This window comes from Marmota monax, unplaced genomic scaffold (assembly GCF_021218885.2).
Source record: "Marmota monax isolate L192 unplaced genomic scaffold, Marmota_monax_Labrador192_F-V1.1 WCK01_AAM20220418_F8-fsc00110, whole genome shotgun sequence".
In the NCBI taxonomy this organism is placed as follows: Eukaryota; Metazoa; Chordata; class Mammalia; order Rodentia; family Sciuridae; genus Marmota; species Marmota monax.
This window is the reverse complement of record NW_026694633.1, coordinates 4,193,271-4,218,402: the sequence shown is the minus strand read 5'-3', so window position 1 is coordinate 4,218,402 and position 25,132 is coordinate 4,193,271. Positions and strand designations below refer to the sequence as shown.

The 25,132-nt window shown below is 34.1% G+C and overlaps 1 protein-coding gene across 3 annotated transcripts; it reads left to right on the top strand.

Annotated features, from left to right (window-relative positions):
* The first annotated feature begins 193 nt into the window (after positions 1-193).
* Positions 194-15,371, top strand: Eif5a2 (eukaryotic translation initiation factor 5A2). 3 transcript variants are annotated; one of them, XM_046422957.2, is made up of 5 exons: positions 194-367; positions 1,021-1,220; positions 1,781-1,885; positions 10,133-10,264; positions 10,576-15,371. In XM_046422957.2, the coding sequence occupies exons 2-5, from the start codon at positions 1,056-1,058 to the stop codon at positions 10,633-10,635; spliced, it is 462 nt and encodes a 153-aa protein (XP_046278913.1). In that variant the 5' UTR covers positions 194-367; positions 1,021-1,055; the 3' UTR covers positions 10,636-15,371. The 3 variants fall into 3 exon arrangements, with proteins under 3 accessions (XP_046278913.1, XP_046278914.1, XP_058428253.1); XM_046422958.2 differs by having other exon boundaries at positions 208-308; XM_058572270.1 differs by lacking the exon at positions 194-367 and adding an exon at positions 756-896.
* The last annotated feature ends 9,761 nt before the right edge of the window (positions 15,372-25,132 follow it).

Sequence of the window (25,132 nt, the reverse complement as noted above, 5' to 3'; positions counted from 1 at the left end):
CTTTCCACGCCGGAAGTGCACTAATCCGCAGCACGTGGGGTTGCCAGGGCGCGCTTCACGTGACTGGGAGGGGCCTCGGGAACCTGGTAGCCAATGGTAGCCGTGAGGGGCGGTGCCTGTGACGCGCCGGGGCCTATCCCGGAAGTGGGGCTGAGGTGGGGGCGGGAAAGGGCGGGGAAGCCGGGGTGTGGAAAGTGTGGCGGCCCCGCCCCGTCTCTTGGAACTGCTGCGGCCGCCACCGCCGCCGCCGCAGCTGCAGGGAGCCGGCGCGGGTACGCAGACGATAGGCGTTGTGTGCCAGCTGAAAGGTGAAGACCTGACCTGAGGAAGATCTGGTGGAACTGGAACTGGAGCAAGCAGGGTTGGGGTATGCGGCCAGAGACGAGTCCTTACTCGGGAAGGGGGAAAGATGGATGGGAGAAGGGAGAAGAGCGCGCGTCCCGCCGGAGCTCAGGCCCTTGCGGAGACCGGCCGAGCCCGGCCAGGGATGCCAGCAGAATAGGGGGCGCTTGAGCGGTCGGGGCGGCGGCGCTGCGGGTAGAGGGCGGAGTTTGCGCCGGTTGCCCGAGGTCCAGGTGCTGCCGGCCAGCTCCTTTTATTCCCTCATCGTTAGTGGGGACGTGCGGCCTGGGCCCGGTCCCCGATGTGGGATCTGAGCGGCGGCAGAGGGCCAAGCAGCGCGGCGCAGGACGGTCGCTGGGCTGTTTATGCTGGGGGGGTGGGGGTGGGTGTAACTGGGGAACGAGACCTACTTCCCCCAGCGCAGCGCGGGTGAGCGCGGGAGACCAGTATGTCTCACCCCCCTTAAGTTCTTCTGAAGCTGCCTTCCCCACGTCCTCACCAATGGCTGGAAAAGTTTGTAGAGGCCGAAATCAGAAAGTGCCCATTAGATTTGAGTGGGTATCTTATAAATGCTGAAATAACGGACCCAAAATGCTTGGCATCTAACCTACCCGAAATGAAACATTTCCCTGCCTGCATGCCGGTTGTTAAAAAATGGACTCCAACTTTTTTGCGTAGGTTCCTCGGAAAAACTAGCATTTCCCCAGCCCACCATGGCCGACGAAATTGATTTCACTACCGGAGATGCTGGGGCTTCCAGCACTTATCCTATGCAGTGCTCGGCCCTGCGCAAAAACGGCTTTGTGGTGCTCAAAGGACGACCATGCAAAATAGTGGAGATGTCAACTTCCAAAACTGGAAAGCACGGTCATGCCAAGGTAAGTGCCCTTCCAAGTCATTCTTTGGCTTCTGCATTGAGATTTTGATCATTTACATTCCATTACAGATAATGAGTATCTATACTTAAAATTTTTTAGTAAAGACATTTTTTTTTTCCTTTCCTCAGTTATTGAGTGATCAGCTATTGCTTTGAATGCTTAAAGATAGTATTCTCTTCCTGGGCCCTTATAATGTTTCATTAACTGGGAACTGAAACTTTCCTGAATCCTAGTGACCTCGAAGATCTATTCAGTTTACAGTTGAGAAAACCTTTATTAACAGTTCTAAGAAACCTATTTTCAGTCTTCTTATGTATTCTTATAATTGAACTACTGGGATTATAAACTATATTGAGTCTTGACATTTTATGATTCTGTTTGGTTGTTCACTGCATTTCAATTCTATGGCCACTACATTTTTTTAAGAAAGTAAAATTAGATGACCTTGGAAGGAGGAGAAAGAATCTGTCATAATCAGCATTGGTATTGTGTGCTCTTGGGTATGTACTGAGTGATATACTTGGCAGAGATTAAGTAGGTTTCCTGTTCTCCTCTATTAGGTACACCTTGTTGGAATTGATATTTTCACAGGCAAAAAATATGAAGATATTTGCCCTTCTACTCATAACATGGATGTTCCAAATATTAAGAGAAATGATTATCAAGTAAGTACTAATTTCCTTTAGAATGTTGATTCTTAAAAGTACAAATATTTTCTTCTAGCAGTAGTAATCTGACAAAACCCAACACTAATTTTGAAGGTTTTCTTAATCAATTTTTAGGCACCACCTGTCTTACGAATTGGAGAAACAGATAGTGAGGTTTTTTGTTTTGTTCTTTTCCTAGCATTCCTGTATTTTTAAAAAGTTGAGCACATCTCAGACCGAGTGACTGCATATTTTGACTAAGTCCAGTATTTGGTAAAATTACTGTGTTCTCTATTGTAAAATATACCAAATTTAGATAACTCCCTCCTGAGTGTTTTATTTTTTCCCCCCTAATCAGAGCTAAGACTTCCAAGAAACTATTGGATTTCATGTTCCTACCAACCAAGTTTTTTTAATTAATAATAGTAAATCAGAGTTTGGTATTCTTAAGTAAGGAAATAAGTTGAAAAGTATAAATATAAAAAGTATATGCTCACTGAATATGGTAAAGAAATTATAAAAGCTGTGTAATTGGTTTATTTATATACATTGATGATGCTATGACCTTTTCTTAAATTAATAGATTTTAATTACAATTATACTTTTAGATAGGTTGTGTTTGCTAATAACATTTTGTTGTTCAAGATATTGATGGTAACCAAATAATTAATATCATAGAATGTGGAAGCTCAGATTAATCATAAGTAATGCTATACTTGGAAGTATTCAATTTCTATATCAAGCATATCAGAAATTCACCATATCAAACTCTTTTCTGTTAATTTTATATAGTGAGAAATACAAGAGTGGCACTTGTATTATTCAACTTAGACTGAATCCTTTCTATACCTTTCATTGTATTACATAAATTTTAAAAGAATATTGCTATCATCTGGTATTTACCCAATGATTTTCTTTTATTCCATCAATATGCAAACATAGTTTTATGTAGTTTTAGTGTAGTAACAGTTATATATTTTTACTTTACTTTCTAGGTTGCTTTGGAGTCATTGTAAAAACTTGAATTGTCTTAATGTTAACAGAAAGTTAGGTTTGTTTTTTTTTGCGGGGGGTGGATTTTGAGTCAAATAGATCTGGGTTTGGATCTAGTTTGGCCTCTTTCTAATTATATGGATTTTGGACAAGTTATGCAACCCCTCTGAACATTAGTCTCCCAGTCTACAAAACAAGAATGATGTGAGGATTAAATGATTAAACGTACCCCACGAGTAGATGAGTACAAAGAAGCAGTTCTGTTTGGCTCCCCTTTCCTATATAAAAACTCTACTTAATAATGTCATTACTGTTGGAACACTGAATTTAGATGTGGTACATAATTGCTCAATAAAAAATCATCAAGTGTGTGTATTTATTGTGTCAGTGGAGAGAGGGTAACAGCAGAATAAGAAAAATAAGGCTTATCATATAATTTTCGTTTGCCCTAAGTGTGAATACTTTGAATATTCAGTATGCATTATATTCAATAATATTCATTCAGCTCATACCTGTTGCATGTGTCAGAAAGATAGTATCAGTAGTTCACATAATTACTACTTTGATCAAGTTAGCCAGTCATTGATTGGAGTTCACAATTTAACATAGAGGAAAATTTTAATCTGGATTTTATTTTGATGCATAATGAGGCCCAGACTGGGGTTCAGCAGAAGAACTGAAGTGAGGCCTTGGGTGTAAGAGTTTAAATAAAGACAAGTCTACTAGGGCAAAGGGGGAAAAAATCAGTAACTTTTTCACTTAAAATTTTGATATTTTGGGGCTGTGGCTTAGTGGTTGAGCACGTGCCTCGCACTTGTGAGGCACTGGGTTTGAGTCTCAGCAGTACATAAAAAGAAATAAAGATATTGTATCCATCTGCAACTAAAAAATTTTGTTCATCATGTCACTTTTGCATTCTAATTTTTTAAAAGTACTGTACTAAAATATTTGATCACTGAGGGTTTATTTTTTTAGGGGTATCCTTTCTTAATTTTGCAGCCAAGACAAGTGTTTCAGTCCAACTTAATTCCAGCCATTAGTATATAATTATGTGGGAGAGTGGATTAAAGGTTGATAAAAGCTAGATAGTTTGGGTATAGATTCCTACTTTGGCACTTTTTGGCTGTGTGACCTTGGCTGGCAAGTTACTTAACCTCTTGTCTCCATTTCTTTACATATAAAATGGGGTATGAATGATAAACTTCTCATGGAATCATTTTAAGGCTTCATTAGTTAATAGGACATTGCATGGCATAGTAAATACTCAGTGCCCACATCTTATTATCCAGCCAACATTATGGGACACTTATTTCTATTCTTTTAAAAAAGTTCTGTGCTTACAGTTTTATTTATTGTGCTATAGAGAAAGTCACTTATCTATCCACATGCCTTAAGTAAATTCCTACTTTTTTTTTTTTTTATCATTTGGCTATGTTTAGTCCTTTATATTTCCTGAATTCAGTATTTTGAGTGTCAATTTGATAGCCAGCTAAAGTGAAATATGTATATCTGATCATTATAAGAATTTTTAAAAAAAATTTATTTTTTAGGTGTAGATGGACACAACACAGTGCCTTTATTTTTATATGGTGCTGAGGTTCGAACCTGGGTCCTCCCCGGGCAAGGCGAGCGCTCTACCACTGAGCCACAATCCCAGCCCTGATCATTATAATAATTAAAAATAAATATTCAGGGGCTGGAGTTGTGGCTCAGCGGTAGAGTGCTCTCCTGGCACTTGTGGGGCCTTGGGTTTGATCCTCAGCACCACATTATAAACCAATCAATCAATCAATCAATAAAATAAAGGTATTGTGTCCAACTATAACTGAAAAATACATTTTTTTAAAAAGTAAATGTTTAAGAAAAGAAACATTTGTAATTTTAACTTTGTGTATTTTTAATGTAAGTTCAGAATGAAAGAAATATTATCTCCTCAATTCCAAAATCAGCTTGGATTAGATGGCTAACTTCTATTACTTCTCCCAAAAGTAGTTATGGCCATTTGGAGCTCAGTGATGGTGTAAAATACAAATACATTCAGATGCCTTTGGAAATCTCTAAATTGATAAATCTAGAAATGCTCTTTCAGACTTCATGACTCCCCTGGGTTTTTTGGGGGGAGGTGGGTACTGGGATTGAACTCAAGAGCTGAGCCACATTCCCAGCCCTATTTTGTATTTTATTTGGAGACAGGGTCTCACTGAGTTGCTTAGTGCTTCACTATTGCTGAGGCTGGCTATGAACTCGCAATCCTCGTACCTCAGCCTCCTGAGCTGCTGGGATTACAGGTGTGCGCCACCATGCCTGGCTCTTGAATGTTTTTAGAAAGTTCTGTGATGCTATGCATCCCACCCAAATTAAATGCTTTATGTATATTCACAGAAGTTTTATGTCATTCAAAGATTATTTTCCAGAAAGAAAACAAGTACAGGACACATAAAGTATATATTGTAGACTTTTGGATTATTGGTAAATTGCCAAAATGATGACTATTAAGTCCAAATAATAAATGATTTATCTTTTGAATGTTGAAATATGTGAGTTGAATTTTTTTTGTTGCAACTTAAAACACTAATGACGATAATAATGCTATGAATTTCCCTGAACTTAAAATCTTTTTATAATTTTAACATGCTCTGTGGATCATTGTGTTCCCTCATGGAAGCCAGTCTTTCTTTGGGAATAGAACACCTCAAAGCCAGTAGAATCCAGTATTGAAAAGACAAGAAGCAAATAATTTGCTACAGTATCATTAAGGGTAATAGTGAGAAGTACTACCCTCTTTGGTTTTTAGACTTGTGTATTCTACTTTTGGGAAAAATAACTCCATATATGTTGTAACCTACTACAAAACAGCCCTAGACCCACAAAGTATTACCCAGCTGGTGATGTACATGAATCTTCAATAGGTCAAAGCACATAGTTTTGGAATGATGGAGTTCATGAACCAGTGATTTCTTTGGGTATCTTCCCATTGTCTCATTTTGCCTGTAAAATGAGATTTTTTTTTAGTTGGAATTTATGTCATGTGAAATATTATGACAAGAATGAAGCATGTGGTAAATCCAGATGGGATTTTAGCAGGAGCACTACATGTAGGAAAGGCAAACCCATAAGAGTCTATTGCGGTAAGTCAAATCACTGCCTCTACCATGAAAGAAGGGATACAGTGTTATCAGATAGATAGCTGTTCCCTTTGGGAAATTGTGTCAGGGATCCTGTGCTGGTCTCTTCTGTGAGGTTCTCAGTAGGGGCTATTGTCAGATCAGAGTTAGTGGGAGAACTCCTGTGTCATTGAGCCCATTGAACAAGTACTGGAACAAGGTACCAAAAAGAAGCTGAATATCATTCACAGAACCCTCTTTTCTACCTAATTATTTACAACCTATTTTATAGCAGGTGCCCTTTAGTGAGCATTCATGGGATCTGGTCTTTAATTTTTATGGAAAGGTCCTTATTATCAGCAGTTTTCCTATCTTGTTCTTTCAGTGTCTTTGACCTTGCAGCCCAGCTCTTAACTCTGGCCCATAATCAGTATAAATCCAACCTCTAGTTCTCTGTTCTCCTTACCACTGCTCAGGGCCACGTCCAAATGGTGTATTATACTATGCATTAACACCTAGAAATTATTAAATTGTTTTTGTTTCATGGTCAACTGATTATAGGGAATTTCCCATCAAGCTATTGGGATGAGATGAAAGGGAAGAAGTATCAGTGTGAGATAAGAAGGTGCTTTCTGCATCCGAGCAACTTATACAGCTTGTTTGTTGATCTCATATATGCTACTTCCTCTTAGTGATGAGTGCTACTATGCATATCCAGCTTCATGACTTGGGTCAGTTGATGGTGGTGTCATTTGCTTAGGTGATATAATGGTAATGTTCAAGAATTCATTCTCTACCAGGAACCACTAACTGTGAGGAGGAGCTTGAAAGTGCTAGGAAAAAGAAGGAAGAAGTTGAAAGAAATAGGTCTTACCTAAACAAGTCTGTTTTAAAATAGATTGAAAAGCAGAATTCACAGATTAAAGCTAACAAAGCACTTGTAATGATTCTATATCTTCTCCAGCCTTCTGCTGCATACCAATAATACAAATGCAGGCAGAAAAAGTTTCCCTTTAATTCCTCCCTTTCAGTGTTCTTATTTATCCTGGCTATGTCATGGACAGAATCTATAATGACTAATTCTCCCTACACCCTTCCTTTTAGTTCATCCTTTGCTTCTTTAACTTATTGTGCCTCCCGACATTTAGTGGTGCTAAACATATAATGCCCTTTATAGAATTCTTATATGCCATGGCATCTTTCCATCTTTTTATTTTGGAAATTTTCAAAGTATCAAAATCCTGTATACAGTGCATCATCCAGCTTCAACAATTACAATACATCTTGACAATCTTGTTTCATCTATACCCCACTGTTTTAGTCAGCTTTTTCACTGCTGTGACTAGAGGACCCAACCAGAACAATTGTAGAGGAGGAAAAGTTTATTTGCAGGCTCAGGTTTCAGAGGTCTAAGTCCATAGAAGGCTGGCTCCATTCCTTGGGGTTTGAGGTTAGACTGAACATCATGGCAGATGTTCAGCAAGCAGCTCACATCATGATCAGAAAGCAGAGTGTCTATACTCTCCAGATACAAAATATATACCCCAAACCGCGTCCCAATTCCCACCTCCTCCAGCCACACCCTACCACATCAGTTACCACTCACTCAGTCCCTATCAGGGGATTAAATCACTGATTGGGTTTAGACTCTTTCAACCCAAACATTTCTCCTGTGAAACTTCTTGAATTGTCTCACACATCAGCTTTTGGGAGACACCTCACATTTAAACCATAACACCTACATCTATTTTTTATTCTTGTAATTTCTGCCTTTTCATTATTTTGAAGCTAATTCCAGACATTTTCATTTTATCTACAAATGATAAAGCAAAAAACAAAACATATCACACCTAAAACTTATTAATTACTTAGTAGTATCAAATATATCCCATCAGTGGTGGTTATTGTTTTGTTTTATAGTTTATCTGAGTCAGGACCTAAATTAGGTCCATAAAATGAGATTGGCTTATATATCTGTTAATGCTATTTTAATCTATAGCTTCTCTCTCATACATGTACTTGAATTCTCTCTTTCTCCAATTTTTTGTTGAAGAGACTGGGTCATTTGTTCTGCAGACTTTGTCACAGTCTGGGTTTTGCTAATTGCATTTTCTTGTTTAATGTGTTCCTCTGTCCTTAGTATTTCCTGAAGCTTTGGTAGTAAGATGAAGAGATGTGATCAGATTCAGTTTAGCTTTTTCTTTACTTCCTCTTCCTGCATTTTTAAAGAAGACTACTCTGAAGGTGATAATTCTCTGCAAATTCAAATTTTTTCAGGACAATTGGCAAATTTGAATATGGATTATATATAAGATAATAGGTTATCAATATTAAATTTCCTGATTTTGAAAAATAAACTTTATGTATTTAGTACTGAAAAGTCAGGATCTGTGAAAATTATTCTTAAGTGATTAAGTAAAAATAAGACTGTATGATATTTTATGTTTTACATATACAAAGAGAAAGTGCACATGTGGATAAATGTTAACCATAGGCGAATCTAGGGTAAAGAAATGGGATTTTATTGAATTCTTTTTGCAACTTTTCTATATATAATTTTTTTAAGATTCTTAATAATTTAAATGATCAAATAATTTATTTTCATTATTTTGTTTTTCTGCAGCTTAGTTTTGTTTTTGAAAACTTGCAATTTTATTTCATATCGCAATTTATTTTAATAAATGTTTAATGTTTATACATTGTTTTACTAGATATTTTGCACTTTTACATTTGAAGTGCTTTCTATATTTTACCCCACAGTTTATTTTACGAATTCCTCTTAAAAAATACCAGTTTATAATTACCAAAATACTAGTATTATTTGGTTCCTCTGTGTCAGTCACTAGTTGCAATAGCAACCTTTAACTTTGAAGTAGTTCGAGTTCCACTTTAGCAAATTGCTGAAAGAGCAGAAATGAAAGATCTGCCTTGTAAGCATGTGGTTAATTGTTTAAACATTATCCTTCTTACCTCAACCTCTTTGTTCTTCACTCCTTTCCAACTACCTCACAAATGTTTGAGTAACTAAGAAGTTAATTAGAAGTGTTAGCTGGGTGCAGTGATGCATTTCTATAATCCCAGTTACTGGGAGACTGAGCAGGGGGATCAAGAGTTTGAGGCCAGCCTGGACAAGTCTGTGAGACCCTGTCTCAAAAGAAAATGTTTTATTGTTGCTCTGTAGGATGGCTTTTTTGATTTTGAGAATTTAGATATATTTGCAAACTCAACCTCTCCCATGATAAGTGGAGTTTCTGTGGAATGTCACTGCAGATTTGGTAAATGGTGTACATGGAGGAGAGCTTAGAAACTTGGTCCATGTGGTATGCCTGGGTTATATCACAGTGGTTAAAGGGAATCAAGGACCACATCTTTGACTCCTTTGGTATGTGTTAGCAGCTAGTCTTCTGGATGATTGGTCTTTTATGAAGTCGTTAGAATTCTAGGCACACTGATGGTGAATATGCTTTTAGAATAAGTGAGTAGGGACTGGCTGTCTCCTCATTTCAGTAATAAAAGAAATTCAATTATAGCAAAACTGTGTTTTTTTAATATTAGATTAATAACTGGATTTGCTTCATTAATGTCAATAAGCTAGTGTTTGTTTTTAATCTGTTATTAGTAGTGAACTAGAGATAAAAAAATTGTTAACTTTGGTTGTAGTCAAATTATAATAGAATTTTGTTTGTAGTAGTGCAAAATTGAAAATAATTTGATTGCCCAGTAATGGAAAAACAGTTAATTCAGTAACAAGCATATCCATGCACTTGTGTAATGGTTAGATAGATTAAGGTAAGTCTATATTTTCTAATAGAAATCTAAGGCCTGAAAAACAGCTTGCTGAAAAATACTGATCCCATTTTTTTTTTTTTGAAAAGCAACCATATTTGTGTTGTATACTTAAATGTAAATGCTTCAGAATACACTGTAAAAGCAGTCTAAACTGCTGAATAATACAGAGATTGGGCAGGAAGAGTACAGGAAGGAATGAATTTACTGTATTTTAGTCTGTATTTTATACTTTGGTGCTTTAGCAGTTTTAAACACCAACAATATATTAATGTATTACATATATTTATATAAATTAATGTGGATTGCAGTTTAACTGTGTAACATTACAAAGGGGTGGATATAATCTAATTAGTATAAATTTTATAATTTCTTCTAATAGCTGATATGCATTCAGGATGGTTACCTTTCCCTGCTGACAGAAACTGGTGAAGTTCGTGAGGATCTTAAACTGCCAGAAGGTGAACTAGGCAAAGAAATAGAAGGAAAGTACAATGCAGGTGAAGATGTGCAGGTAAAGACCTAGGAGAAGATTGTGTTTTTTAAACAATTTTATAAAAACTTTGGCCTAAATTATGAAGTGTTGAAATATTTATAGTTCTTTTTTTCCCTATTCCTTGGGAGTGTCTTGCAAAACCCCAGTCTGAGAAATTCTACTTCAGGAAGCTATAAAGAAAGTAGATGATTGGGGAGGGGGGTTGTTACCCCTTTCCAAAGTCCATATACACAAAATATCTGCCAATACACAGTATATGGTAAATTAAATATATCTTGTATATGTATTGCCTTCTGGGTAACTTTTGCCTGCATTTTTTTTCCTTCTAGGTGTCTGTCATGTGTGCAATGAGTGAAGAATATGCTGTAGCCATAAAGCCCTGCAAATAAATGGGGACATAAGGCATGAGCAAACAGTTTAGGTCTGGATCAACTGCAGATCTAAAGTTTGGTTCTAAGTTGTCACCAAAGCTATGGCCTTCATAAGCAACCTCATTTTTGTTTTTTTTAACTGTTTTGAAATTGTGCTGGTTCATTTTGCTGGTAGTTGGTAACTTAACCAAAAAAAAAAAAAATCAAGATATATAATTCTTTTTTTTTTTTTAATTTTGTGTCTTTCCTATAACATTCCTGTGGTTTTCAGTATGTGAGTCCAAGAAACATAAAGCTTCAGCAAATGTGATTTGTCTGAGCAAATCATTCCTTAATTTTAATAAAATGATAAGTTAAACCAGGGTTTTAAAAGATAATGTAGCATTTGGTGGTATTGAAATACCACGTTTAAGTTGAATTGCTTTGCATTAATTTCAAACTAATGTCATAGAATACATAAATTATGATTTAAAATTGTCAGTTTTAGCCTGTGTATGGCAAATACATCTTTAAACAAAAATCATGTTATTAAAAAGCGTCAGTTACCTTGGTGGTTGTGTGGAATGATATACATTACCTCGATCATACCATTCTTTGCCACATTGTTGGTAGACTTACACCTTACATGGTGGTTTTAGTACTTGCTTGTCATTGACAGAGGGACATTGAGCTGTTGGATGAAAATGAGCATGTTAGACTGTAAAGAAGAAAAAAAGGACAGTGGCAAAGGAGGTTGGTTAACTCTAGGTTTTGACTTGAGACCTTTGTAATCAGCATAAAAAATAGAAAGTAGCTTTTTAGTTATATTTTTGCTTTTAACTTTTGTTCCCCTTAACCCCCTGGCACTGAAAGGACTGACCTGCTTTACAGGACACTATGCAGTGCTTTTTTTGCAACCATGTTGAATAAGTGTTGGCATTTATCAGTAATTGCTCCTTTTCAACCATTTTAAAGTATTTTTTTGACCTTAAACTATTACTTAGACTAAAACTGGGAATTCTTAAATTGAGTTGGAATTCTTAACTTTATATTGATTTGTTAAATGTATGCATATTTTTTCTAAAGTGAAATGAAAGTCAATCATGGAAGAAATGTTACTTTATTTAAAATTATTATTTAACTTTTAAGTATATGTATTTTTTCTGTTTTCTGTCTTAATTCAGTACTGATGTAAAATAGAACTAGGAAAGAATTATATAAGCCAAATTATTTTTTAAAGAAGTGTTTCAAGTGACATAACTGCACTTCCATTTTTTTTAGATCATTCTGTCACACACACACACACACACACACACACGTGTGTGTATCACACACACAGGAGTATATGTACTCATTCCAAATTTACTTGTTCCGAAATAAGACATCATTATAGAGTTTGTGAAGACCTTTAACTCAATAGTAATGATTATATTGGAGTGGAAATCATTTATCTCAGTAATGCCTTGATTCTCTAAGACAAGTTCTGAGATCTCTCCCATCATGCCTTGACCTCGAAGGGCTTTGTTCCTATCATCTAAAGAAAAATATATATGATGATGTAACTGATCTAATCAGTGACTAGAAAGAGTGTTAGGAACATAAGATCTCCAAATTTTAGTTGCTTAATTTGTACACACTTTAAAATCTTGTCTTGGCCTCAGCAAACCCAGTTAGACAAGAAGCAAGATACTTTTAAGAGAAGTGCAAGGAAGAGGATTCTAAAGCACAAGAAATATTGAGGTGTTATAGTAATTGATTTTAGTATGACATTAGCTTTTGCCCATCCAAAGCACAATTAGGAATTAGGCTAAATTCTTTCCAGTATGCTATTTAAGTATCTACTACATATTGCTCTAGTTTTTGTAGTTCTATAATCTCTAATGTGTATCTTACTTGCTACTGGTTGACATTACCCACAGGAATTCCAGAAAGTTATTAATCTGTGCTGCTTGCTGGTCATTCATCTGGTCCCACTTAGCCATACTAGAGTTCTGATTTAGTATTAGTTCTGGATTAGCATGCCCTTGTTCTTTTCCTAATTTGTCAAATTTCACATAAATATGTTTTCAATTGTGATATAAGTATGTACAAATGATAATAATGCATCTCTATCTCCATACCTTGAATGGCAAAAGTTATTTATGCATAAGTATTGCATTTTAAATACTATATGAAGTGTAAATACTCTAACATAATTATATAGATTTTAAAGATATGGGACTGTTTATTTTCACATAAGTCAATAGATGTTTCTCTAGAACAAAATATTTCATTTAGTAAAGCTTTATAAATTGTATTAAAAGGAAGCAGGGAACATATATTTTTTAACATAGAACAGAAGTGACTTCATTCTTTTTTGACGTCAGAGAAATGTTAAAAGTTGATTCCTACTATTTGTTGTACTTTTTTGTAGCACAATGTTAAATATCACAAGTTACCATGTGCAGAATATAAATTGTCATGTTGATAGATTAAACAATGATATACCATTTTTGTCTGTACACATTTCACCACTTTATAGACAGTATTAACAGGTTTCTTTCTAAGACAACATGTTTTATTTCTACTGTGAAGACTTTGTTACACCTTATTTGCTACAAAGTTGTATACTCTCTGACAGATTCAAATCATTGCTGCTTTGACTCAGCATTTGCACCATAACATAATTGTGATATTCTTTCATGCTCCCCTCCAAGGGCTGTCAGTCACTTGAAGAAATTGTTGCTAATGAAGCTCTTGATTCAGTTTCCCTTAATGGTACAAATTTCTGTACCATGCTTTATATTGATTACCAAAACTCCTGCAGCCAGACCATGATATCTTTAACAGGAGATGCTGCAATAAAATGTTTAGGCTATAAAACTTGGGGACACAATTTTTCATTACAGCACAATGTGAATGTGTACATGTGCACACATAGCTTTGTATGTTTGTTCTTTTTCCAAAGTCTTTCCCACTATTAAAAGTACTGTAGTCTGGTAGTGCCTCAAATGTTGGTAACTTTTAAATTTTAATTTACAACTTTTCCAGAATTTGTTTTTGTACTTTAAGGTTTCTCAATTAGATTGTTTCTAGTTGAGCTGTAATTTGAATGCATTATTCTCAGGGCTGTTTGTGCTTAGAGCTGAAGTTTTATTATTTAAAGCTAACTGCCTGAAAGTATATTGCAAACTATTCCCAAATTGTAACACTGTACTACATACATATAAAAAATCCTTAATATCCACATATTTAAACTACATGCTAGGTAGTTAAGAAAAATGGAATATTAGTAGCAGTTTTACTGAAATCTTGCCATATTTTCCATTTTAGAACAGAATTGGGTGGTCTTATCTTAGAGCCCTAATCTTAGAAATATTTGATAGCATTCCTTTGGCATGGACCCCAAAGATGGTTTTAGAGCCAAACATTTATGTAGTGGTTCTCAAACATATTTAGGGATAATAGACTGAAAATTCATAATGCTCTTTTGGGTACCTTAAAATGTTTACATACTGAATTCTATAATATTGACTAGGAATACATTTCCTGTGAGAAAATATGGCTCTTAAGCAGTATAAGAGCAAAAATATAAGCATATTTCCATAAACAAGTAGGTTGTACTTATAGTTCTGATAGTTTCAAATTCTCCAATATTATCTAGACATATTTCATAGGTTTCATGCTTATTTTTTTCCCTGCTAGCATTCAGACAATAGGCAACAAAGATTTAAGAAAAATTTATAGTGAAAAATCCTAAAATTGAGAAAATTCAATCTATTAACTTTGATCTATTAAATTTTTTCCTCTGAATTGGGTATATGGCATCATTATTTGATTTTAGCAGGGAACATTTGGATTTAGTTTACAGAACACAGATGTTCTGTGGGAACATGGCTTAAAGTCACTTTATAATTTAATCTTTTTCTATTAAATAAACATCTGAACACCAACTTAACTACCAAGTGAGGTCAAGTGCCTGAAAAGTGCTGTATACATCTAATAAACATTTTTTTCTTTATGTGAAAGATGCATCTTAAAGCAATGCAAACCAAGCTTTCACCTGCGAGAAAATACTTTTGCCAAACCTTGTCATTCACCACTAGATCCTTCTCTTTTCAACAGTTTGAAACCTATTTTACCATAAAAAAAAAGAGATTATCTGATTTATTTGAAGTCCCTAAAACTATTTCCTGTTATTGGTAGAATTAGTTTTATCTTAGTTTAAGAATGCACTTTTTAAAAAACCCTGGACACTAAACTGTATTCAGCAATGTCTGAGCAGCTTGTCAAGTTAGTTGTGATCTTTCTTGAGAAAAATTTATTGTGGTTAATATCTACTATGAGCACTCTTTTGCTTATTATGAATCATAATGAAAATTGCTAGTTCTATACTAATATAATGAAAATGACTAGTTCTGTAATCAATTTATGTACTTTTGTCCTCCTACCCCTAAACAAAATAGTTGAAACTGCATTATCTAATCAGTTGGCACTTTATTAGTAATACATTTTATTTGTATTAGATATAGAAGAACTCTTGCTTTTACTTGCAGAGACTCAAATGTTTTCGCCAAAACTTTAAAATTGTAAAATATGTAGTATGAATATTATAATTGTGTATTTTACATTTCAAAAATGGGTAAAATCCACTTGTGAAGTCTTTGGCTATACTAAAATATCCTTTAAAATGTAGATGGTAAACATCAGTTATAACATTTTGTTACCTTAAGATATATTTGTCTGTTAACTTTATCAGTTACATGAAATAAAATAAAGTTAATTAACAGCTTGCACTATTTTGTATATGTACATTCAAAAATGTTTTCTTACTAGAAAATTGTATTATATACCAGCTTTTGGGCTAAGAATGTTAATTTTTATATTTTAGTTCCAGGTTTAGGCACAATTTTTTTTACGTTCTTATTCTTAAAGTGACCTAAAAACAGTCACTTGGTTCAGGATTGAACAGAATTGAACAGGTTCAAGAACGTAAAAACACCTTCCCCTCTTCTTCCTATCCCTGTGGACCCTTCCAGAGGCACTTAATGCAAGAGAGGTTAATATTCTTCTCTCTCCTGACCTCCTGGGGTCTGAGGTGTTTCTTCCCTGTTAGCTGGGATTGCTCTTCTCTTTCCACAGTGACATAAGCGGTGTGGTGAGTCCCTGAAGCAATCTTTACCATTCTTTCATCCTCACTGTGTCTACTCCATACCACCTGAATAGATTTATCTTTCGGCGGCTCAGCAGTTTCTTCGTTCTATACACTGAAAAGTTCTAGAATATCTCTCCTGAACTGTGAGCCATGCCAGGGCTACAATGGCATTTGTTACCTCATATCCATGATCATTGTTGCTAATGTCTTTAACCTTCCAAACCCAGAAAACAAAGTTGCTGGAAAAGAAATACTAGATTAGTCTTTCAGCCCCAAAATCCCCTGCTTTCTTTTTCTTTTTCACCTTTTGCCACATGCAAATATTTGGAGCCCAGTTTCTCAGAGGTATACATGGGAGGTTTTAAAAAAAATAGTGAAAAAGGCTAATTATGTATTGTATTTTAAAACCTGTCTCCATTTCTCCCTGCCCATCCCCCAGCAATTAAACATCTTATCCAAATAGGAGGTACCTTTCTGTGAATCACCACATCTACAACTCATGCCTCCTGTCTAAAGTGTGTCCTCCACCAGGAATTTAAAACATCTATTCCCATAATACATTCAGCAATATAATTTACAATCCTTGTGTATATATTGGCTCAAAAAAAAAAAAAAAAAAACCCTTACAAGGTCATATCAGTTCATTGATTTGGGAATTATTTCTGAACCTAGTCAAAATAATTCTTTGGCCACACCCATGGTTGTTTTCCAATACACCCATGTGTATCTATATAAAGTAGTATCAGAGGGAAATTCATAGTCCTAACGTCAGTATTAACAACAACAACAAAAAGTGAACATAAGTGAGTTAAATTTCTGAAACAGCTAGAAAAATAAACCAAGAGAAAACAAGGAAGGAAATGACAAAGATACAACCAGAAATTGAGATAAATAGAAAAAAGCAAATTAAAAAACAATTTTTTTAAACAGACTAATGGATTGGAAAAATCATTGGTTAATTTAAGGAAAATGAAGAAAGTACAAATATATAAAAAAAAACAAGACTAGGAAAAACAGCAATGCAAAAGAAATAAAGCACAGGAAACTGAAAATTGCAAATAAAATTGAAAATCCAGCTGATGATCATTTCTTAGAAAAATATGGTTATTAAAATTGATCTCAGAGTAAATAGAAAGTTTAAGTAGAATAATTTGAATATAATAAAGTTATCAAGAAACACACAAAAAACCAAACACTTAAAAAGAAAACCAAGTCCAAGTGGTTTCACAGTAGAATTTTACAAAACTTTAAGAGTCCAGATAGTCACAACATGACCATACAAATTGTTTCAGAATATAAAAAAAAATGAAAATACCTAAACTCTATGAAGTAAGTATAATATTGATACCTAAACCTGTTAAAAGAGTAACCAGAAGGGGCTGAGGTTGTGGCTCAGTGGTAGAGTGCTCGATGAGCATGTGTGAAGTACTGGGTTTGATCCTTGGCACCACATAAAAATAAAGGTATGTGTTCACCTACAACTAACATTTTATATATATATATATATATATATATATATATATATATATATACACACACACACACACACACACATACATACATATATATACATATGTATGTGTATATATATATATATATATATATATATATATATATATGAGTTACCAGAAGAAATATATTGATGCAAACATCCTAAATACATTATTATTAGATTTTAGACTCAAATACCACATAAAGAAAATAATATACCATGACTCTACAGAATTTATATCAAGAATACAAGAATGGTTCAATTTTAGAAAATTGATTAATTCACTATCATAAGAAATATATTAATGCACTAGGAAATCAATACCTATCTCTCTCTTTTTTTCTCTCTCACCAGGGATTGACCTTCAGGGGCACTTAATCACTAAGCCACATGCTCAGCCCTTTTTATTTTTTTTTTATTTTGAGACAGGATCTTGCTAAGTTGCAAACTCCAAACACTAGCCTTTGACTTAATGGAGAAATGCTAAATGCATTCTTGCTAAGGTCAAGAACCAGGCATGAAAGCCCACTATTTTGGCCAGTATAACACTCTTTTGAAAGTATTGGCAGGGCAATTGGAAATAGAAAACAATTAGACACATTAGAAGTATAAAGGTAAAATAAAACTAGTTTTTGTTTCCAGATGATCTGATAGTTTGCCTGAAAGTCCCAGATAATCAATAAAGTTAACTCTAATATTAAAATTATTCAGTAAGGTAGCAGAATATAAAATTAACATGCAAATGATGGGTTGTAGCCCTTCTGTGTGAATAATGGGATACTGAGAACAAACTTACTACTACTGAAGAATATTACTTTTAAAGTCTTGATTCTATGTATGCATGTCTCTTTGTTATACTCATTAATGAAAGCTAAGGGGACCAGGCTAAGTAACTGCTGCTTGCTCTTTCTTTATTAATTTTATTAGAGAACATTAAAAACTGTGATTAAAAAGTTGATGCTTCCTTCCATGCATCTTTTCTCTTGATGTGTATTTAAAAAGATGTAAGTTATATGTTCTTATTATTTTTAACTAATTGCAGTTTCAGCTAGGTAAAATTTTTTATTATATAATGCTACTTGAATTCTGAATACTGAATCAAGATGATTATTTAAGATAATAAGTACCATTTTATTGCTTAATTAACCTTTAAAATGAGATCAAATATATTTTTCATTGCTTAATTTTATTACTACTTGTTTTCCACTTATTTAATCATTTTCCCATTGGATATTTAGATTATTTCCATTTTGACTACTTTAAATAATGCTTTGAGAAAATTTTTAATTAAAATTATCTTCTTAATGTGAAAAGAAATGACTGTGAAAGAAAATTTAAGAAGCAAAAAAGGTAATGCATGAAAATATCTAAAATTCCATCTGCTCAGAAACAGCTATTTAATGTTTTGGGGCATTCAAGCCTATGCATGTGTGTGTGTAGTTATATATCATGTCTATCTCCTTCCAATAACATAAATTTAAGAAAACTGATGTACTATACATATGTTTTCAGTTTAAAAAAATCTTTTTATTTAGAAATAATTAAATCTTGCCAAAGCTTACAAAAATAGTTCAAGAATACCCACATAATACCTTTATTCAGACTTTTTTACCTATCCATTTTCCCAATTTATCATTTCTCTCTCTGAATACTAATGTGTTTGCTCTCTAAATCTTGTTTGCATGGAAGGACTGCAGCCCATACTTTGCCAAAGTTGTGCAGTTTGTTTCCACAAGTGATGTTTGCATTACAACAACATTTGAATACATTTTTCCAGAGATAATGCAATGATGCTCAACAGGTGACACTTTGTGACCCACAGCATGGAAAGAAATGAAGTGATATTTTTGCTACACATACAAACCCTATTATTTTTACAATGCTTAATTGATGATAACTGATGAATGGAAACTTTTGTTCAAGAAAAGGGAAATTTTTTTTTGAGAATTTAAAAAGTTTTAATGTTTATGACAGAGAAAGATTACAAAACAGAAAAATGAGAGAAGGATACTGAACAAAGGGCTAATTACAAAAGATGGAACACAATACATATGACTTCAGAATATCTTGAAGTCACAAAACATAAGGGCTCTATCAAAACTACCAAAGAATTCTACAAGACATCAATGAATACAAAAATTGAATAGTTCTATAAACCTAAATTAGTACAGATGCAGGTCTAAGAATGTTTTTAAGAGGATACAATAAAAAGGGAATAAATATATAAACAAGGACAAAAAAAGAGCTACATAAATCCTATCCTGACTCCCAGAAAATTTTACTACCAACATTGTATTTCCCTGGATACATTTAGGTAAAAGAGAGCAGCATACTATCAAGAAAAGGGAAATTTAGATATCTTTTTTCTTTTATGAATCAGCTTCTAACAAATAGGATGGGTTTTAATAATTAAATTTCAGAGATGTAGACATTGTCGACTTTCTATATTACAGTGTGATCCTTTGTGCTATTAATAGAGCTGGAGCCTTCCAAAAGAGAACACTACAGAATACCGTGGATCTTCTGCTCCTGTAGCAAACTTTGATGCATGAGTCCAGGAACAGATTCAGAGCTTCACGAAAAGCAGATGTATGAAATACAAATAGACCATGACAGATAACTTTATTCAGAGTCCTTTTTGTCTGCATGTCACAGTATTTTTTTCATGGTTCAAAATACATACTTTTGATACTTTCATAGATAAATGTTTGTGGCTTGTTTATAAACATTCACAAACATATAAACATTCATAAACATACCTTTAATCTTTCTAGTACAAAATACTAGTGTAGATTTTTAAAGTTTTATGTTGACCACAAGGTTTATGTTTTTTCACATGTACATTGATCTATACAATGTATATATTAGAAAAGTAATGAGGGTTTTAGATTGTCTTCTCTCCACCATTTTGCCATAAGTGGCAGACATATATAGGTGTGTGTTTATGTTTCAGAGCTCTCTATTCCATTTGTCTCTATGTCTAGCCTTGAAACAATATTTCACAGTTTTAATTATGGTATCTTAGTCTAAACACAGAGAGTCCTCCCATTTTATTCTAAGATCACATTGAATCTACAAGTCAATCTGGGAAAACTGACATCTTTAGTATATTGGGCTTCCAATTTGTCAGCATTGAGCATCCTTCTACTGACTTGGGAATTCTTTAGTCCACTCCCCCATATATCTCATGTGTGTGTGTGTATACATATATATGTATGTAAACATATACATATATGCATGTATATATGTGTGTGTACATACATATTTATACACATACATGGATGACATATAGTTATATAGGGATATATAAGATAACTATATATAACATATAGTTATATAGGGATATATAAGATAACATATAGTTATATAGGGATATATAAGATATACAGATAACTCCAGAGTGCTGTTTGACTAAATGTTAGCATTTTTTAAGCAACTATATACATAGATCTTTCACATCTTTTATTACCTTTTTCTTAGGTATTTTATAAATTTTATGCTACTGGAAATGATACTTTCTTAATTCCATTTTCTAATTTATTGCTGATTAATAGATATGTAATTGGTTTTAGTACATAAACTTTGCATCCAGGAATATTAATAAATTCACAAACTAATTCTGATCATTTATCTGTAGATTCTTTTAAATTTTGTACAGATATAATACTATCAACTAAAAATAACATGATTGCCCAGTCTCATACATGATACATTGCTGGGTGTGGTTTGCTAGTAATTTATCTGTGATTATGGTGTGTGTATTGAATGTAACAATTTTCCTGTCTTGAAATGTCCTTGTCCTTTAGCTTTTAGTGTCAAGGTTATGTTGACCTAATAAAATGATTTAGGTGTGTCTAATTTTCTGTTATCTGAGTTTATGTAAAATTGGTCTCATTGCCTATTGGCTCTATGCAGTTGATCAATTTAGGAAATAATCCCAGGTGGAAGAAGTAAGGAACTGAGAAGAACTGGGAGGGAGCTGAAGCAAATATAATGTGCTAGCAAAAACAGAGGCTTAATCCTGACAGGGATCTTCCATGAAGCCCTATGGAATGTACTTCTGAACTGTTTACTTAAGAGAAGCAGTAGCAACCAGGTTTATGCAGATGAAACTTGATAGCATCTCCCTACACATTTTTCACTTCTACCCCAGGGCTTCTCTGAAAAGAGGCATGGGTCATTTGTGGGAACCTTCCTACCAACACTCACAGGGGTTCACAATATCGAAGTGGAAGGGAGCTAACACCCTAAGAGCAGCCATTTTTCAATGAAGAACAGGAAACTGGGTAAATGCTCCCCTGAATTGGAATAAAAGGTAAACAGAATAGGAATTTGGTCATAAAGCTGATATATTTCTCAGTTGCTTGACAAAATTCACTAATCAAGCTATCGTTCATTTTTCTTATAGAAAGGTTTTAATTAAAAACTTAATTCATTTCTGCCAGGTATGATGGTGAATGAAAATAAGTGCTGTAATCCTAGCAACTGAGGAGGGTGAGGCAGGAAGATTATAAATTCAAGTCCAGTCTGGGAAACTCAGCAAAACCCTGTCTCAAAATTAAAAACGACGGGGGTAGTACTGAGAGTGGAACTCGGTGGTAGAGCATGCCTGGTTTCAACTCCCAATACCAACAACCAAAAGTTAATTCATTTAAAAGATATAGAAATCTCCAGACATCCTGTTTCTTCTTCTGTAAATTCTGAAGTTTTTTTCATTGTACACAATTGCAGCACTTTTCATTTTTTTGCTGTACAAGACCATAACATCGCAGTCATACATGTACCTAGGGTAATGATGCCCATGTCCTTTCATCATCTTTCCTGTCCCCATGTTCCCTCCCCCTCCCCCCCCTTTGCCCAAAGTTCTTCCATTTCTCCCATGCCCCCCCCCCCCATATGGATCAGCGTCCACTTATCAGAGAGAACATTTAGCCTTTGGTTTTGGGGGGATTGGCTTACTTTGCTTAACATGATATTCTCCTACTCCATCCATTTAGCTGCAAATGCCATAACTTTATTCTCTTTTAATGCTGATGAAAAGTCGTATTTTCTAGGCATTTCTTATTTCATTTATTTTGCCATATTTTGGCATACAGTAAAATTTATGACTTATTGAAATGTAACATGTAGAAAAATGGCAGATCATAATTTACAGCTTAATGAGTTTTCACAAAACATACTTGATAATATAAACATTATCAAGTTCAAGACAGAACAGAAACAGCACCCTAAGCCCATAGAGCAGATATAATTATTATTGTAAACATCGCTAATATTTAGATTTACTCACAAATTAGTCATTTTCTTTGTTTACCATTTCTTGTGGCATCTGGGCCTTCTTTCTAGGATTATTTTCCTTCTCCTGAAGTATATCATTCAGAATTCTTTCCTAAGGATCAGTTAGTGGCAAAGTCAGTTTTATGGTCTGAAGATGTCATAAATGCCTCTTTATTCATGAAAGATAGCTTATACTTAGAAGCTCCAGGAAGATAGTATTCCCTTGTTGTTGACTTTCATGGCTGTGGAAGTGAAGTCAGTTATTGGTATAATTCCTTTAGTGGATATTTAGTCTTTTCCCTCTCTGGGTTCTTTTGAAATAAATTTTTGCCTTTGTGTTTTGAAATTTCACTAAAATGTTTCTAAAGTTATCCCACTTGTGGTTCACTTGGCTTTCTGGGTTTGATAATTCAGCCATTACCTATCTATGTAGTTATCACTTTCCCCCTCCATTATCTCTACTATGTCCTTCTAGATCTCCCAGTTGACATAACTGGAACAAATTTACTTGAATATCCTTGTCTTCTTAGTCTACCTTTTATACTTTTCTTTAATTTTCATTTCTTGTTTTATTTTTTATTTATCAAAACATAATCTCAATATGTTGTTATGTTGCTGAGGTTGGTCTCAAACTTAAGATCTCTTAAGAGATCTTCCTGCCTCAGTCCCACTAGTAGCTGGGACTATAGGAATGCACCACCATGCCCTGCTTTTTTTCTTTCATTTTCTAGGTTGTAGTCTAAGTAAATGCCCCCATTCATTAGTTTTCCCTTCAACTATGTCTACTCTCCTGTTTAACTCAATTACTTCTAATTTTAGTTTTTCTACCTTTAATTACTAGAAGTTCTTTGTTGCTCAGTTGTTTTTAAAATGCTGGCAAATATTGTCTTAGGTTTCCATATATTTTGAATACTTTTAGCTCTTAAAATATTAAAAATGTTTATTTTATATTTTGTATCCTATAGTTTCAATATACACAGTCTCTATGGGTCTGATTTTAATAGTGTTTGGGAGTTGATTTTTATTCATGGAAGAGATCAACATTTGAGTCAGTAGACCGAGTAGGGAAGAATAACACAAATGTAAATAGACCTCACTTCAGTCCATTGAGGACCAAGATAAAGCAAAAAAATGGAGGAAGGGCACATGGTCTCTCTCCCTGAACTGGGACATTTGTCCTCTACTGCCCTTGGACATAGGAGTTCCTGGTTCTTGGACTTTTGGAATCAAACAGAATTCCACCACTAGTGTTTTCTCATTGTCTGCAAGCATACAAAAGATGGTGGAGGATTTCTTGGCCTTCATAATCATGTAAGCCAATTCCCAGTTGTGTTTCTCTAGAGAACACTGCGTAAAACAGTTATCAAATGGGAGGTCCTCATTCGTGAATATTTGATTTGTGTTCTTTCAGAAAATTTTCTGGATGCATTTAAAACATACTCAAAAAAGTTATTAACAAAGTATATAATACCATATAATTAGTGTATAGCTATTATTTAATTACATATTAAGGAAATATGTAAGTATTTCCATATATATATAGTTTTCCTATGTTTTTGTGATTTAAAAAACAAACAAATGGTTAGCTCATATTTCTACAAGTTCCTCTCAGAGAATTCTTTGTGCCTGGATTTAAAACTGTATTTCTCCAGAAAGCATTTGTGTTTACCTCTGCCTGGAACTAACAATCCAAGCACACATTACTAGATTTTTAGTTTGAACCTTTTTCATGCTATTTGGGTAGAGTTAATTCAAACTCCAAATACAAATAAGCATGGCTTGCCATTTTAACCTCCAAAATATTCTTTTATTTTTCTACCAGCTTATTATACATTAAATGTTATTTATAAAACTATTTAGCCATTTCTTAAAGGTAGCTACATATTGAGGGATTTTCTAACAATGTAGTCTATTATATGGTCCTTCTGTATTTTTTAAAACTAATCTGTTTATTTGGGCTCTTAGTATCATGTAGATTCAATGACTGAAGTTTATATTAGAAGTATATCTGTACCTTGTATTCAAATATCTGGAAAGGCCACTTCATTTTTGGATCTTTCCATACATTGTTACATCTGTTTTAGAGTCTTCTTTCAAAATAAAAAATAACTGAGATGTTGATTATGTTGCTGTTAATACATACCATGTGGAAAAAATTCCACAGTTTGAAAAGAACTGAGTTATTTACAACATTTAGTCTTCCCATCTGTTCATTTCTGGTTAATATTTTTCTTAGCTTTTCTTTTTCCTAATTAAAAGAAAACAATTCCCCCGATCATATTTCTAATTAATTATTTTGACACATATTGGTTTTTTACATCCCCTTTGTGCAAATGGCTTAATCATTTTTAAGGAGTTTATTGTCATGACATAGAAAGCTGTCAAAGTAAAATAAAATCATACACACATTAATTAATGATTTTTAAAAAAATATCCAATAATGCAAGGATCATTTTTGCTCTGCAGCTTAGGCAGCCACTGAGAAGAAAATGCATTTGTCCCCCCTTCCTTTAATGTTTGGAAAAGAAATGAAATTACTGTGGTTCTTGAGATTAACAACTAAAAATTCTTGTTGAAATGGAATTTTTTCCTAGGAATTTCTTCTAGTCAGTCTCTGCATGCTTTATTAAAGC